At 46.6% G+C, this 16,324-nt stretch overlaps 1 protein-coding gene across 1 annotated transcript; it reads right to left on the reverse strand.

The window, feature by feature from the left end:
• Window positions 1-2,522: 2,522 nt before the first annotated feature.
• Window positions 2,523-16,098, reverse strand: LOC143976207 (vomeronasal type-2 receptor 26-like). The gene is made up of 2 exons (XM_077478627.1): window positions 15,983-16,098; window positions 2,523-3,561 (listed from the first exon to the last, which is right to left on the reverse strand). The coding sequence occupies exon 2, from the start codon at window positions 3,545-3,547 to the stop codon at window positions 2,654-2,656; it is 894 nt and encodes a 297-aa protein (XP_077334753.1). The 5' UTR covers window positions 3,548-3,561; window positions 15,983-16,098; the 3' UTR covers window positions 2,523-2,653.
• Window positions 16,099-16,324: the final 226 nt, after the last annotated feature.

Below are 16,324 nucleotides of genomic sequence, written 5' to 3' on the forward strand. Positions count from 1 at the left end.
TGTGAGGGGGCAGACATATATACAGGTGTGGGGGGCTAGCATATATACAGGTGTGGGGGGGGCTGACATATATACAGGTGTGAGGGAGGCTGATATATATACTGGTGTGAGGGGGCTGACACATATACAGGTGTGAGGGGGCTGACATATATACAGGTGTGAGGGGGGGCTGACATATATACAGGTGTGAGGGAGGCTGACATATATACAGGTGTGAGGAAGGCTGACATATATACAGGTGTGAAGGGGCAGACATTATATATATATATATATATATATATATATATATATATATATATATATATATATATATATAAAGGGCAGGCCTAAAGCTGTGTAAGAGGCCCAAAAATGTATGATGGCTGCCCTGGGACCTGTACGCGGCTGACTGCCAAAAAGTCTCACACATGTGGTATCCCCATACTCAGGAGAAGCAGCAGAGTGTATTTTGGGGTGTAATTTCACATATGCCCATGGAATGTTTGAGCAATATATCATTTAGTGACAACTTTGTGAAAAAAAAAATTGTGCAATTTTCCCGAAACTTGTGGCAAAATATAAAATATTCCATGGACTTAACATGTCTCTCAGCAAATAGCTTTCCAAAAATGGGGTCATTTGGGGGGGTTGCACTATCTTGGCATTTCATGGCCTTTGAAACTGTAATGCCGCGTACACACGACCGGACTTTTCGACAGCAAAGGTCCAACAGAATGACTCCTTCGGACAAATCGATCGTGTGTCTGCTGTCCAAAAATCTGACGGACTTTAGAAACAGAACATGTTTCAAATTTTTTCACCGGAACTCCACCGGACTCAGTTCCTATCAAGAAATCCGCTCGTGTGTATGCTAGTCCGATGGACGAAAACCAACGCTAGGGCAGCTATTGGCTACTGGCTATGAACTTCCTAATTCTAGTCCGGTCATACGTCATCACGTTCGAATCAGTCGGACTTTGATGTGATTGTGTGTGGCCGTTCATTCGGAAAGTCCGTCAGAACTCTGCTGGAAGTCCACCGGGAAGACCGTCGGACCTAGTCCACCGAAAAGTCCAGTCGTGTGTATGCAGCATGATAGGTAGTAGGGAGTGAAATCAAAGGTTCTATTCCTGTACTCAGGAGAAGCAGCAGAATGTATTTTGGTGTGTAATTTCACATATAACCATAGCATGTGTGAGCAATATATCATTTAGTGACAACTTTGTGTAATTTTTTTATTTTTTTTTGTCATTTTTCAATGCCAAAAAATAAAATATTCAATGTGCTCAAATTCCTTGGGGTCGTCATTTGGAGGGGGGGGGGGGGATTGTACTGCCCTTCTATTTTAGCACCTCAAGAAATGAGATAGGCAGTCATAAACTAAAGGCTGTGTCAAGTCCAGAAAATGTACCCTAGTTTGTAGACGCTATAAGACCCCTTTCACACCACACCGCCGATAGCGTGGGCGGTAAAACGCTGCTATTTATAGCAGCGTTTTACCGCTGGATTTGCGGCGCATTTCGGCCACAAGCGGGGCGCTTTTACCCCCCGCTAGCGGCCGCGAAAGGGTTAAAAGCGCTGGCAATATGCCGCAATAGCAGCGTTTTGCCGGCGGTAATACAGCGCTGCCCCATTGATTTCAATGGGGAGCAGCGGTGGAGGAGCGGTAAACACACCGCTCCTTCACCGCTCCAAAGAAGCTGCTGGCAGGACTTTTTTCTCACGTCCTGCCAGCGCACCGCTGTAGTGTGAAAGCCCTCGGGGCTTTCACACTACACACAATGGTGCAGCTTCTTTAGGGGGCGTTTTGCAGGCGCTATTTCTAACGCTATAGCGCCTGCAAAACGCCCTGGTGTGAAAGGGGTCTAACTTTTGCACAAACCAATAAATATACACTTATTGACATTTTTTTTACCTGAGACATGTGGGTGAATGCATTTTGGCCTAAATGTATGACTAAAATTGAATTTTTTGTATTTTATATAATATAATTTAGGTTCAAAATTTTCAGTCTTTTTTTAGTTTATATCGCAAAAAAAACCCCAAAGACGCAGAGGTGATCAAATAGAAAGCTCTATTTGTGGGAAAAAAAGGACACAAGTTTTGTTTGGGTACAGCATTGTATGAAATGCTCTGGTCATTAAGGGGGTAAATCCTTCCAGAGCTGAAGTGGTTAAAGGATAACTAAAATATTTAAACTTAGCAAAAGTCCTCTCCTTCTCATGTTAATCGTATGGCAGAGGCAAATGCCTCCGAGAGCTTCGTCCTACGTAGGCTGGGTGATGCTCATCTCTTCTAAGCTGATAGGGCTGTGTGGTTCTGTATATACTGTATGTCCTATATGTACTCCACAGAGCCTTAATGAAAAAATGTTCTATTAAGTCATATAAATAAAATATAGCTTTCCTTTAAATAACGTAAAATTTTAATTTAAAACATGATTTTTTTTTTTTTTTTACGATTTATTTCTTATTTGGTCCATACAAACTATTATTGATAATTGTGTTTATTACACCAAGCAAAATGGATTTTTCCATATTTATAAATACATCAAATACTATATATTTAACAGATTTTCTTCTTAATAGACTAGCAACATGCTATAGATAGTAGAGTATTATGAGAAAAGTGATTCTGTATTTTTTGATTATAAGTATTATTCATATCATACAGCTTATTGTCCTTTATTTCTAAGAAAGTCTATTTTTGTATTGAGATCAGGTCTGAACAGAATTTTGTAACATTTTGGGAAAAATATACAGCCAAGAAGTCCAGAACTTGATGCCATTATAGCAAAAACCTCCACAGCCACCATATATTTCCCTTTAGTGCTCAGATAGGCCGGGATCATGGCAATCCAGACACTGCAGAACACCAGCATGCTGAAGGTGATGTACTTGGCCTCATTAAAACTGTCCGGTAATGTCCTGGCTAAAAAAGCTATAATGAAACTTATAGCTGCCAGAAGCCCCATATATCCCAGCACAGAGTAGAAGCCGATAACTGAACCCTCATTACACTGAATGATGATCTTTCCCTGATAAGAGTGAGTGTCTTTATCCTGGAATGGAGGAGAAATAGACAACCAACTAACACAGATTATTAATTGAACCAGTGAACAGACGCACATTATAGAAATGGGAAATCTGGCTCCCATACATTTTTTCCAGAAACTTCCAGGTTTGGCGGTTTTAAAAGCAATACACACCATGATACTTTTGGCAAGGAGAGAAGAGACAGCAACTGAGAAGATGACACCGAAAGAGGTCACACGCAGCATGCAGGTTACATCTACTGGACGTCCGAGGAACAAGAAGACACAGAGGAAGCTCAGCATGATGGAGACCAGGAGAAGATAGCTCAGGTTCCGGTTATTAGCTTTAACAATGGGGGTGTCCTGGTAATGTACAAATATCCCCAATATTAAACCAATCAGAAGACAACAGAGGATGGAGACAGACGAAAATACTGCAGAAATTGTATCATCAGTGTAGGAGAGAAATTCCACCAATTTTGGAAAACACCGATCCTTCTTCTCATTTGGCCAATCATCATCAGGACATTTCATGCAGTTTTCACTGTCTGCAGGAAAATCAACACAAACACAATGATCCTCTTTGTCAATGTTTTTAAAGAGACCCCATCACCACACATCACTTTTATTTGTAAACTTTGGCAGTGGTAGACGGTACAATCTACTGTACTTTCAATCTGCAACAAAGATTCTTTAAAGCAATATTAAACTTACAAAGAAATGTATTATATTGCAGCTAATGCCGCGTACACACGATCAAACAATCGGGTGGAAAAGTCCAGCAAACTCGAGTCCGCCGGACAATCCGCCCGTGTGTAGCCTCCGGCAGACTTTTTTTTACCCAAAAGTACGGCGGACTAAGAAAGTATTTTTGCACTCCAATCTGTCCGCCGTGTTTGTGCTAGTCCGCCGTACTTTTGAAATGAGCGGACTTTTCCCGCGCGGAGAAAAGTCCGCTCATTTTGAGCGCGTCTCCAGGTAGCCGGGGCCAGCGAAGGAGGCGTCGCTGGCCCCGTCACCTGGTATGGACTTAAAGGGGAACCCCTACGCTGAAAAATCGGCGTGGGGGTCCCCCCTAGGTCCACATCAGACCCTTGTCAGAGCACCCCCCCTCCTGAGCCGTGCCAGGCTGTGTGCCCTCAACATGGGGGGTGCCTTGGGGAAGGGGGGGCCGCGCGCCCCCCCACCCCAAAGCGCCTTGTCCCCATGTTACTGAGGACAAGGGCCTCTTCCCGACAACCCTGGCCATTGGTTGTCGGGGTCTGCAGGTGGGGGGCTTATCGGAATCCAGGAGCCCCCTTTAATAAGGGGGCCCCCGCATACCAGCCCCCACCCTATGTGAATGAGTATGGGGTATAATGTACCCCTACCCATTAACCTGTAAAAAAAAATAAAAAAAAAACACACAAGGGTTAAAATAGTTTATTGCACAGCTCCGGGGGTCTTCCGTCTTTGGGGGTCTTCTCGCCGGACTCCTCCGCTATCTTCTGCTAGCTCTTTTACTAGCGGAGGAGCCCGACTTTCTTCTTCGCCGCCGCCCTCTTCTTCCGACTTCGGGGGTCTTGTCCCCCTCTTCGGGGGTCTTGTCCCCCTCTTCGGTTCTTCTTGCCGGGTCACCGCGCTTTCTTCTAGCTCTTTTACAGGCGGTGGCCCCGGCTACCTGGAGACGCGCTCAAAATGAGCGGACTTTCCTCCGCGTGTGTGGGCGAGTCCGTTCATTACAAAAGTAAGGTGGATAGTCCGGCGGACTTAGTACGCCGTATTAGTCCGCTGAAAAAGTGCCGTGTGCGGGCAAGTAGCTCGTTCAGAAAGTCCGGCGGACAGTCTGGCGGGAAGTCCGTCAGACTAAGTCCGCCGGATAGTTGGCTACGGGTGTACGCAGCATTACTGAACCTTTAATGTGGTGGCTGCATTCGTTTTCTTTTTTCCCCATTACTTTTATTTGGTGGTCAGACCAGTTACACAGTTCCATTCTTAGCCCTTGTACACATGGTCGGACATTCTGACAGCCAAATCCGTTGGATTTTGTCCGATGGATTTTGTCCGATGGATTTTGTCCGAAACTGTTGCATACACACGGTCAGACAAAGTTGTCGGAAAATCCGATTGTACATAACGTGATGACGTTATTTGTTACGACGGGACTACGTTCAGGCTAGTAGCCAATAGCTTTGGTCTAGGAATTTGATCTGAGCATGCGTGGCACTTTGTCCATCGGAGTAGGCTACACATGATCAGAGTATGTCCGATCGGAGCATTATGTCGGGAAATCTCAGACGGAAACAGTCCGATGGAGACCACACACAGTCGGATTATCCGACAAAGCGGTCCGATAGGACACATTCTGTTGGAATCTCCGACTGTGTGTACAAGGGCTTAGGGTGTCTCCACTTGACAGGAGGAGCACCAGGGCCAGCCATGGACATCAGCATTGCCAATATGGGGAAAGGTTAGTGTTAGACGCACTAGCAGATTTAGATGGACTTGAACAAAGCTGGGTTACAAAAATGAGCAATAACATATATAATGTAAATTGAAGTGCTTCTTTATTTAAATTACAATAATAATAATCAAGTCCATTACTGAAAGGGATAACAATAAACCATAATAGGGGATTCAAAATATGATAAGGTTAAAATAACACATATAGAGTCCTTCAGCGTTAAAGAGGAAGTAAACCCTGATGAGTTTACTTCCTCTTTCATTCCCTGCAAAGGTAAAGCATAATGGACTACTATGCATCGCATAGTAGTCCATTATGTGTCACTTACCTGACACAGGAGCCAGCGAATTCACCGCTGTCTCCTGTAGTCCGGCGCATCCATCTTCTCGGTGGGGTCTCGCTGCTCCACCGCTGTCATTCGGCAAAGCATGCATGCGCACAGGAGATGGTGCCACGCTCAGCGCGCCTGCGCTCCGCTGTCTACGGCGCATGCGCCGTAGACAGTGGTGTCTGTCTTTCGGCAAATATCTCCTAAATCGTGTAGGTTTAGGAGATATTTCTTGGACCTACAGGTAAGCCTTAATCTAGGCTTACCTGTAGGTCAAAGCGGTTTGTAAGGGTTTACAACCACTTTAAGGCGAAATGGTAGCTAGACAGAAGACATTTATCCAGACTGGAGACCGCCACGATTAACACCACATGATGACATTAGTTTTGGATAGATTGAATTTGAGGAATGGGTATGACATGCATACTAATATGTCTGGTAGTAAATTAGTAATGCGTGAGGATATTGATGGGGTGAGCTGAGGGGTAGAAAGATAAATTTGGATGCCAACAGCATAGATATGGTACTGGGAGGCTATCAGCTGACCTAGGGAGGAGATGGAGATTGATGCTTTGTAGGGAGAATCAGCCAGATCACTGTTCATAATATACAGAGTTAGTAGACCCGCTGACATTTTTGCACCGCATACTAGCTCATTATGAAATACTTACCTTAGAACGAGGTGCCGTTATCTCACCCGGTCCACGTCGAGCGAGCTGACATTTCCCCCCGGCGTGTCCGGGTATCGCGGCTCCAGCGCTGTGAGTGGCCGGAGCAGCGATGTCGTCACTCCTGCGCATGCGCGTGGGAGTCTTTTTCCCGGCAAGGTCCGGCGTCTACCGGACTTTCAGCCGAGAATCCCGGAGCGCATTCACCGCTGAAGTCAGAGGGTCATTGCAGGGGGAATATCTCCTAAACTGTACGGCAGACTTTCTCAACCTTTTCAACACAGAGGAACCCCTGAAATAGTTCTCTGGTCTCGGGGAACCCCTGCTAAAAATTAGATATATGCAATTCATTATACATTAGTGTGATGGTCAATGGGAAGAATGGTCCTTATACTTGTGGTCATTGGGAAGAATGACCGCCTTACAGATATCTAAAAAGATCAATAGGATCTTGGGAACTGTGGGAACTTATCTGAGAGGCAGAAATCGCCCAATGCTGAAGGAACCCCTAGCAACCTCTGGGGGAACCCTAGGGTTCCACAGAACCCTGGTTGAGAATCACTGCTGTACGGGTTTAGGAAACATTATTTTTACCTACAGGTAAGCCTTATTATAGGTGCAAAGGTGATAAAAATCATTGGGCGCCAGACACTTCTTGGATGTAAAAGAGGTTTTATTTCTTTGACAGTCCTTTTTATATTTTGCAAGGGAAAGAGGGTTAGGGCCAGGGCACCCTTCGGTAGTTGCAATTTCAATTGGCAGACCCGAGACTTCAATAGGAGGACAGTCGTACAAGGAAAGGCCCCAGCAAGATGCCACTTCTGCACATGCAGGATTGCTGTCTCCTATGATAACAGTACTTAAACAGTTCCTAACTCAAAGTAACAGTTCTCTCAGCTGTACTACAACTTCTCCTTGTAGTTCTTGAGCCCCCTTGAGCTCCTGGTCTCTCACTGGATCCTCTGATTCACGACTCTGAATCCGGAGAGCTCCTCAAAGCTTTTGCGGTGGTATCTCCCTCAAGCGTCACCCACGCTTCCCTGCTGGGTCACTAGCTTGGCACTTCAGATACCTTCAAGCTTCACTACAAAGAGAATAGAGCTGGTATTTCGATGGGTGGAGGTGATACTCAGTCTCCAATAGTATGCACTGTCTTTTGTGGTATTTGGCTGCCCATTCCTCTTGGCAAAAAGCCTCCAGTTCCTGTAAATTCTTGGACTGTCTTGCATGAACGGCACGTTTGAATTCTCCTCAGAGTGGCTCAATGATATTGAGGTCAGGAGACTGAGATGGCGGCTCCAGAACCTTCACTTTTTTTGCTGTAGCCAATGACAGGTCGACTTGGTCTTGAGTTTTGGATCATTGTCATGTTGGAAGGTCCAAGTACGTCCCGTGCGCAGCTTCCGGGCTGCTGAATGCAAATGTTCCTCCAGTATTTTTTGATAACATACTGCATTCATCTTGCCAACAATTTTGACCAAATTTCCTGTGCCTTTTTAGCTCACTCATCCCCAAAACATCAGCGATCCACCTCCGTACCTTTCATCATAGGCCTTGTTGACTCCTCTCCAAATGTTGCGTTTATGGTTGTGGCCAAAAAGCTACATTTTGGTCTCATCACTCCAAATGACTTTGGGTCAGAAGGTTTGAGGCTTGTCTCTGTGCTGTTTGGCATATTGTAAGCGGGATACTTTGTGGCATTTGCATAGTAATGGCTTTCTTTTGGCGACTTGACCATGCAGCCCATCTTTCTTCAAGCACCTCCTTATTGTGCATCTTGAAACAGCCACACCACATGTCTTCAGAGTCCTGTATTTCTCCTGAAGCTATTTGTGGGTTTTCTTTGTATCTCAAACTATTTTCGTGGCAGTTGTGGCTGAAATTTTATTTGGTCTACCTGACCGTGGTTTGGTTTGAACAGAACACCTAATTTTCCATTTCTTGATTAGAGTTTGAACACTGCTGATTGGCATTCTCGATTCCTTGGGTATCTTTTTATATCCCTTTCCTGTTTTATACAGTTCAACTACCTTTTCCTGCAGATCCTTTGACAATTCTTTTGCTTTCCCAATGTCTTAGAATCCAGAAAAGTCAATGCAGCACTGGATGAAAGATGCAAGGGTCTGTCAAGAAACCAGAAACTCATTGACCTTGTATACACACACACACACACACACACACACACACACACACACACACACTGGGGTTTATTTCCTAAAGGCAAATCTACTTTGCACTACAAGTGCACTGCAAGTTCACTTGGAAGTGCCATCACTGCAGATCTGAGAGTGACATGCAAGGAAAATAAAAAACAGCATTTTTGCTTGTACATGATTGGATGATAAAATCAGCAGAGCTTCCCCTCATTTCAGATCTTCCCCTCAGATCTACAGTGACTGCACTGCCAAGTGCATTTGCAGAGCACTTGTAGTGCCAAATGGATTAGCCTTTAGTAAATCAACCCCTCTAATTACAAACAAACATCACAGATGAGGATGGTTACCTTTAATAGCTATTCAAACCCCTTTGTGTCAACTTGTGTGCATGTTATCAGGCCAAAATCACCAGGGTATGTAAACTTTTGATCAGGGTAATTTGGGTAGTTGCTGTTGCCATTATGATTTAAAAAGAGTAAACACAGTTGACTGATAATAAATGGCTTCAGCCAAACACTAACCATGAGTGAAAAAAATGTTTTTGTGTTATCAGAAAAAGCTGGTCGTCTGTGTGCTAGTCTGACGGACTAAAACCTAAGCTAGGGCACCTATTGGCTACTGGCTATGAACTTCCTTATTCTACATCATCACGTTCAAATCCGTCTGACTTTTGGAGTGATTGTGTGTGGCCAAGTCCGTCTGTTTGAAAGTTCGGCGGATTGTATGCCGGACCTTGTCCGTCGAAAAGTCTGTGGGTACGCGGCATTAGTGTGTTTATCCATTGTTCATTTTTTTGTGCATGAGTAAGTGCCTGTCTCATACATGTAAGTGGAGGGGCAGTATTTGGGGGCCTCCCAGATTGTAGTAAGTTCCTCCCTACTGACCCCCACAACCACTGGGCCAGGGATGTGGGGAAGAGTTCCTTGTTCTCATTAACATAGGAGGAATCCCTCTTGACAAGATACCCTCCCCATGTTGGGAACATGTGGTCTGGTATGGTTAAGGAAGGGGGTGTGTACATTTATCCATAACTATATCCTTGCCAGTCAAGCTGCATGCTTGAATAAGATGGTAGTTATGACTAAGGCCTTGTAGGCTGAAACACGTCAACTGGTTTTATGTGTGTTTGTACACTGTGGTTTTTCAATAGACATGAAGATTTTCAAGAGCAGCAACTCGTTATGCGGATCATCTTACAGACAAGCAACTGTGGATAGAGCACCTGTGATTTCTGCTGACATTTCTGTGTATGAGCATTGTTTCTCTTGTGTGATACTTGAATAAGGTCCTGGTTTAAAATTTGGGGGAACCCTATGCTTTTCTTCTTTTTTTGGGTGGGATACAACCTTAAATTTCATTCTAGGCATGAAGAGTTTTTGCAGTTATATCGCAATTGTGTTGTCCAGCAAAGTGGATCCATTGTCAATCATGCCGAACGCTGACCCACATCTAAAGGTAAAAGCAGGGATGCTAGCTGATGTCATTGATCAAATATGGTCAGCGCCACACTTAGTAATCTATGTCAGCCATCTTCTCTGCCTATTTCTTGACTTTCAGATTGGAGCAGGGAATCTCCTGCTGACTAGGGATGAGCCGAACACCCCCCGGTTCGGTTCGCACCAGAACTTTCGAACGGACCCAAAATTCGTACGAACTTTAGAACCCCATTGAAGTCTATGGGACACGAACGTTTGAAATTAAAAGTGCTAATTTTAATGGCTAATATGCAAGATACTGTCCTAAAAAGGGTTTGGGGACCTGGCTCCTGCCCCAGGGGACATGGGTCAATGCCTAAAATGTTTTTAAAAATGTCAGTTTTGGCGGGAGCACTGATTTTAATGACGATTAAAGTGAAAAAAAAGTTTAATATTCTTTTAAATATCATGCCTGGGGGGTGTCTATAGTATGCCTGTGAAGTGCCACGTGTTTCCAGTGTTTAGAACAGTCCGTGCACAAAATGACATTTAATGGAATAACGTCATTTAAAACTGATTGCAGTTTTAATGTTTTATCTGGTTCCGGCAATATGGATGAAAATCATTGAGAAAAATGGCATGGGTAGCCCCCCTGCCCATTACCAGCCCCTTTGGGTCTTGTACGGATATTAAGGGGAACCCCGTACCCATATTAAAAAAAGGAAATCCGTGTGGCCCCCAGGCCCTATATACTCAGAACAGCAGTATACAGGCGGTGCAAACAAGACAGGGACTGTATAGGTTTGTTGTGTTAAGTAGAATCTGTTTGTAATTTTGAACTGGTACATTTTTAAAGTGTAGCTCCAGTCAAAAAATCTATTTTTAAGCTTTTTGGAAAACATAGGGAAGGGTTATCACCCCTGTATAATTTGTTTTGCCGTCCGTCTTTTTTCATATCACTTCCTGTTGTCTCCTTCCGTTTGCAAGTAGGAGACATTTGTAAGTTGGATGTTTGAAAGTAGGGGCCTGCCCTATATGCTCTGCAGAAATGGCGGAACAAGGTGTTGGTTTTGCCACAACATTGTAAGCCCTCAAAGTGACTCTTGGTGGGCGCTGGTGCACCCTGCTATGAACAATTATATCAAGAACTGTAATTACATGCCATTGTTGAGCAGTGGTAGAAAAATTGGGCCTTTGGTGGTTTTGGTGCTGGTGCCACAACACTATAAGTCCTCACAGTTACTCTCGGTGGGCACAGGAACGGGCCCTGCTGTGAAATATTATATCAAGAATTGTAATTACATGCCCCTGTTAAACAAGGGCTGAAAAATTGGGCCTTAGGCACTGGTGCTGGTGCCACGACACTGCAACCTCTCCCATATACTCTAGTTGTGGTGCAGGAATGAGCCCGGCTGCAAAGCATTGCATCAAAAATTGTAATTAAACGCCCCTGTTAAACAGGGGCTGAAAAATTGGGCTGGTGGCATCACCCAGAACCAAAAATGTTCTTCCAACATATCAGCGGAGGAGGAAGAGGATAGACAATCAACATAACAGGGCAGTCACTCAGCATCAGCATAGGCAGTCTTGAAGGGATGTGATATTTCAAAAAAAATATATTCGGTTACATCAGCTTCAGGTGCTTGGTAGCTGTGGGTGATCCAAGACTGATTCATCTTGATGAAGGTCAGTCGATCAACTGAGTCAGTGGACAGGCGCACCCTGTGATCGGTAACAAAGCCACCAGCAGCACTGAAGGTGCGTTCTGAAAGAACGCTGGATGCAGGACAGGCCAGTAGCTCAATTGCATACTGTGCAAGCTCTGGCCAGTGATCCATCCTCAAGACCCAGTATGCCAGAGGATTTTCGGTGGGGAAGGTGTCCAAGTCTGACCTTGCCCCTAGGTATTCCTGCACCATGTAAATCAGACCCTGGAGATGGTTGCTGGAACCGATCATACCTTGGGGCTGTGGACTAAAAAATTGTCAGAACGCATCGGGCAGACGGCCACCTTCTCCACCGATCCTTCTGACCGATGCCTCAGCAACATGTTGTCCAGGACCAGGAGTTTGTAACCTCCCAGTTTCTGGGAACGTGTTGCACAGACCTTTCTGCAAGGCCTCCTGGAGATGTCTCATCCTCTGCTCCCTCTGCAACGGCAAGATAAGGTCAGCAACCTTACCCTTGTACCGTGGATCAAGGAGAGTGGCCAGCCAGTAATGGTCCCTCTCCTTGATCCGAAGAATACGAGGATCCTTCCGCAGGCTTTGCAGGATCAGGGAGGCCATGCAGCGTAGGTTAGCTGAGGCATTCGGTCCGGAGTCCTCTGGGTCACTAAGGACAACATGATCCGCAGCTACCTCCTCCCAGCCACGTACAAGTCCACGAGTTTCTTGGGAGTTTAAATCATCCCTACAAGACTGCTGCTGCTGCTGATGCTGAGTGCCAGCCTCCACCTCCAGGCTGACACAATCATCCTCCTCCTCCTCCTCATCCTCTTCCTGTGTGATGGGTGGCACAGCAGGAACACTGTCTGGTTTAAGGGGGCCTTGAGAGGCAAGGAAGTCCTCCTCTTCCTGCCTCTGTTCTGCCTCAAGTGCCCTGTCCATTGTTCCACGCAGCATATGCTCCAAGAGGTGGACAAGAGGTACAGTGTCACTGATGTATGCACTGTCACTGCTCACCATCCTTGTGGCCTCCTCAAACAGTGACAGGACAGTGCATGCATCCCTGATCATGCCCCACTGGTGTGGTGAGAAAAAACCGAGCTCCCCTGACCTTGTCCTGGTGCCGTAGTCACACAGGTACTCATTGATGGCCCTCTGTTGCGTGTGCAGCCGCTGCAGCATGGCCAACGTTGAGTTCCACCTGGTGGGCATGTCACATATAAGGCGGTTCTTGGGCAGGTTCAACTCCTTTTGGAGCTCAGCCAGCCGAGCACAGGCATTAAATGTTCAGCGGAAATGCACACAGACTTTCCTGGCCTGCTTCAGGACATCCTGTAAGCCCGGGTACCTGCCCAAGAACTGCTGCACCACCAGGTTAAGGACGTGAGCCACACAGGGCACATGGGTCAGTTGTCCCTGTCGGAGGGCGGAGAGGAGGTTGGTGCCATTGTCACAAACCACCATTCCTGGCTTAAGCTGGCGTGGCGTCAACCACCTCTCGGCCTGCCCCTGCAGAGCTGACAAAACATCTGCCCCAGTGTGGCTCCTGTCCCCCAAACAAACCAGCGCAAGCACGGCATGACATCGTTTTGCCTGCGTACTTGCGTAGCCCCTGGAATGCCTAAGGAGCACCGCTGGTTCTGAGGACAGAACACTGGAAGAGGCCATGGAGGAAGAAGAAGAGGAGGGGGTGGAGGAGAGAGGTGTGTCACAACCAATAGTAGCATTTTGGAGGCGTGGTGGCGGAACAACCTCCAACACTACTGCACCTTGTCCTGCATCCTTCCCAGCTGCCAGAAGAGTGACCCAATGGGCCGTGAAAGACAGGTAACGTCCCTGTCCATGCCTGCTGGACCATGAGTCAGCGGTAATATGCACCTTACCGCTGACCGCCCTGTCCAGCGAGGCAAGGACATTGCCTTCCACATGCCGGTAGAGAGCCGGAATCGCCTTCCGTGAGAAAAAGTGGCGTTTGGGGACCTGCCACTGAGGAACCGCACATTGTACAAACTCAGGGGGCCGAGTCTACCAACTGAAAAGGCAGCAGTTGAAGTGCTAGCAATTTAGCCAAGCTGGCATTCAACCGCTGGGCATGTGGATGGCTGGAAGTGAACTTCTTTCGGCGGTTCAGCAGCTGGGGCAGGGAAATTTGCCTGCTATAATCGGACGTGGGTGTACTGCTAGCAGAGTGCCCAGAAGCACTTGGCTGTTACACACCTAATTCTACACCTTCATTGCTCTCAGAACAGGTTTCAGAGAGGACTGAAGGTCTAGTGGGGTTGGAGATCCCAGCTGATGAGGAGCAAGGAGAGGTCCGCTTTGTTCTTTGGTGTGGGTCTTTAAGGTACGCTTGCCAACGAGCTGCATGGCAGGTCAACATATGTCTGGTCAAGCATGTGGTGCTCAAGGGGCTGATGTTTTGGCCACGCGAGATACGCTTGAGACATATGTTGCAAATAGCAGAGGTGCGATCTGATGCACTCGTCTCAAAAAAGGCCCACACCAAAGAACTTTTAGAATAACGTGCAGAGGCAGCGCCCTGCACAGGCGGAGCTCTGCGGTGTGATTCAGTCAGTGTGCTGCCCCTAAGCTGGCCCCCGGAGGGCATCCTGCCTCATTGGACATGTGCCTCCTCCTCCTCCTCTCTCCTACCAGGCACCCACGTGGAGTCAGTGCCCCCATCACCCCCCCCCCTCTTCATCGCTGGAGCAAACCTGGCAGTATGCTGCAGCTTGTGGAACATGACTGCCAGATTGCTGTCCTTCTTGAGCATCCCATCTCTGTGCTCACACTACTGCCTTCCTCTAGCTGAGTATCATCATCAGAGCCTACAAAACACTGGGCATCCTCCTGGAGCATATACCCAACACTGTGCTCAAAGAGTTCAGGAGACTCCTCAGGAGGACGTGGTGGGTCTAGGGAAGGAGCCACTGATGATGACATTGAGAGGAGGGAAGACGATGCGTTGGCAGCTGCTATGCTAGTACCCTGAGCCTGGGTGAGAGAGGATGAGGAGGATGAAGAGGACTTGGTCATCCACTCTACCAAGTCTTCGGCATGTTGCGGCTCAACATGTCCAGCTGCCGAAAAGAAGGACAAGCGTGTCCCATGGCCACGTGCTGATGATGACGATGCACCGCGTCCACGACCAGCAATGTTGTCTCTAGACACAGAGCCTGCTTGCCATCTTTTATCGGCTCGCGCCTGTCTGCTTCTCCTTGCTGGCCTATCAAACATGGTAATGGCCTGAAGGAAGATGGCAAAACCAGCAATTGGGTAGTGTATATTGTGCTGGAGGCACACACAACACCCACTCCTGCAGATGGCAGATGGCTCAGAGAAGAGCTATGTATGTGGATATAACGGTGTATTCTGCGGTCAGGGCATGCAGACAGCACGCACAATCTCCTACAACTGACTGCAAGCTCTATTTAAAAAGAGCAAGATAGCTAGCTATATAGGTGGATATAACGGTGTATTCTGCGGTCAGGGCACGCAGACAGCACGCACAATCTCCTACAACTGACTGCAAGCTCTATTTAAAAAGAGCAAGATAGCTAGCTATATAGGTGGATATAACGGTGTATTCTGCGGTCAGGGCACGCAGACAGCACGCACAATCTCCTACAACTGACTGCAAGCTCTATTTAAAAAGAGCAAGATAGCTAGCTATAATGGTGTATACTGCACTACAGAAGAGCAAGAACGCAAAATCGGCCGATAACGAACGGTGTATACTGTGTTGAAGGTACACAGAACACCCACTAACTCCTACAGACGCCAACACACTACACAAGGCCGCCGCGCTGGCGGCCTTATATAGTGTGGGGCGTGCACTACACAGCCTGAGCTATGATTGGCCACAGGCATCCTGCCTGTGGCCAATCATGGCTCTCCTCGCTGCCGGCGCTGTGATTGGCCAAGCATGCGGGGTCACAGTGCATGCTTGGCCAATCATGAGCCAGCAATGCACTGCGATGGCGCAGTGCATTGTGGGCCATGAGCGCCACACGAATTTGGCGCGAACGGCCCATAACGTTCGGTATTCGCCGAACAGCCGATGTTCGAGTCGAACGTATGTTCGACTCGAACGCGAAGCTCATCCCTACTGCTGACAAATGAATGATGCCATGAAAGCACCATGGACCATTAAGATAAAGAACCTTCTGCCTTTACAACCCCTGTAGGATTTGTTTTACCCTTAGGTACGAAGGGGTTAAAGAAAAAACATAGAACACATTTCAAATCCCATAACAGCTACAAATTCTGCCTATTTCAACTATGAACTCTACCAGATGAGTTGGATATCTCTCCCTCTGGACATGCGACACACTCATAGCAGCATTTGTGAATTGAAGATCCAAATTTTTTTCTGCTGCCGGGTAAACAGGGTGCGGAGCATCGAGATACCGGAACCTAAAAACAAAATGTATTTATTATTATTATTATTTAATATTATCTACATACTTATGAAGAAGGTGGAATTTTACAAATAACACAAATAGATTAAAAAAAATAATAAAAAGAAACCAAGCACAGATCTGCTCTGTTAGATGTTCTTCTAGCTTTACCGGCCAGGGGATAGAAGATCTGAAAGCGGAAGTGACAAAATCATCATTGCTTCCAGTTTCATT

The sequence above is a fragment of the Lithobates pipiens genome, unplaced genomic scaffold (assembly GCF_037356315.1).
Source record: "Lithobates pipiens isolate NorthernLeopardFrog02 unplaced genomic scaffold, aLitPip1_a1.2 Scaffold_13, whole genome shotgun sequence".
NCBI lineage: Eukaryota > Metazoa > Chordata > Amphibia > Anura > Ranidae > Lithobates > Lithobates pipiens.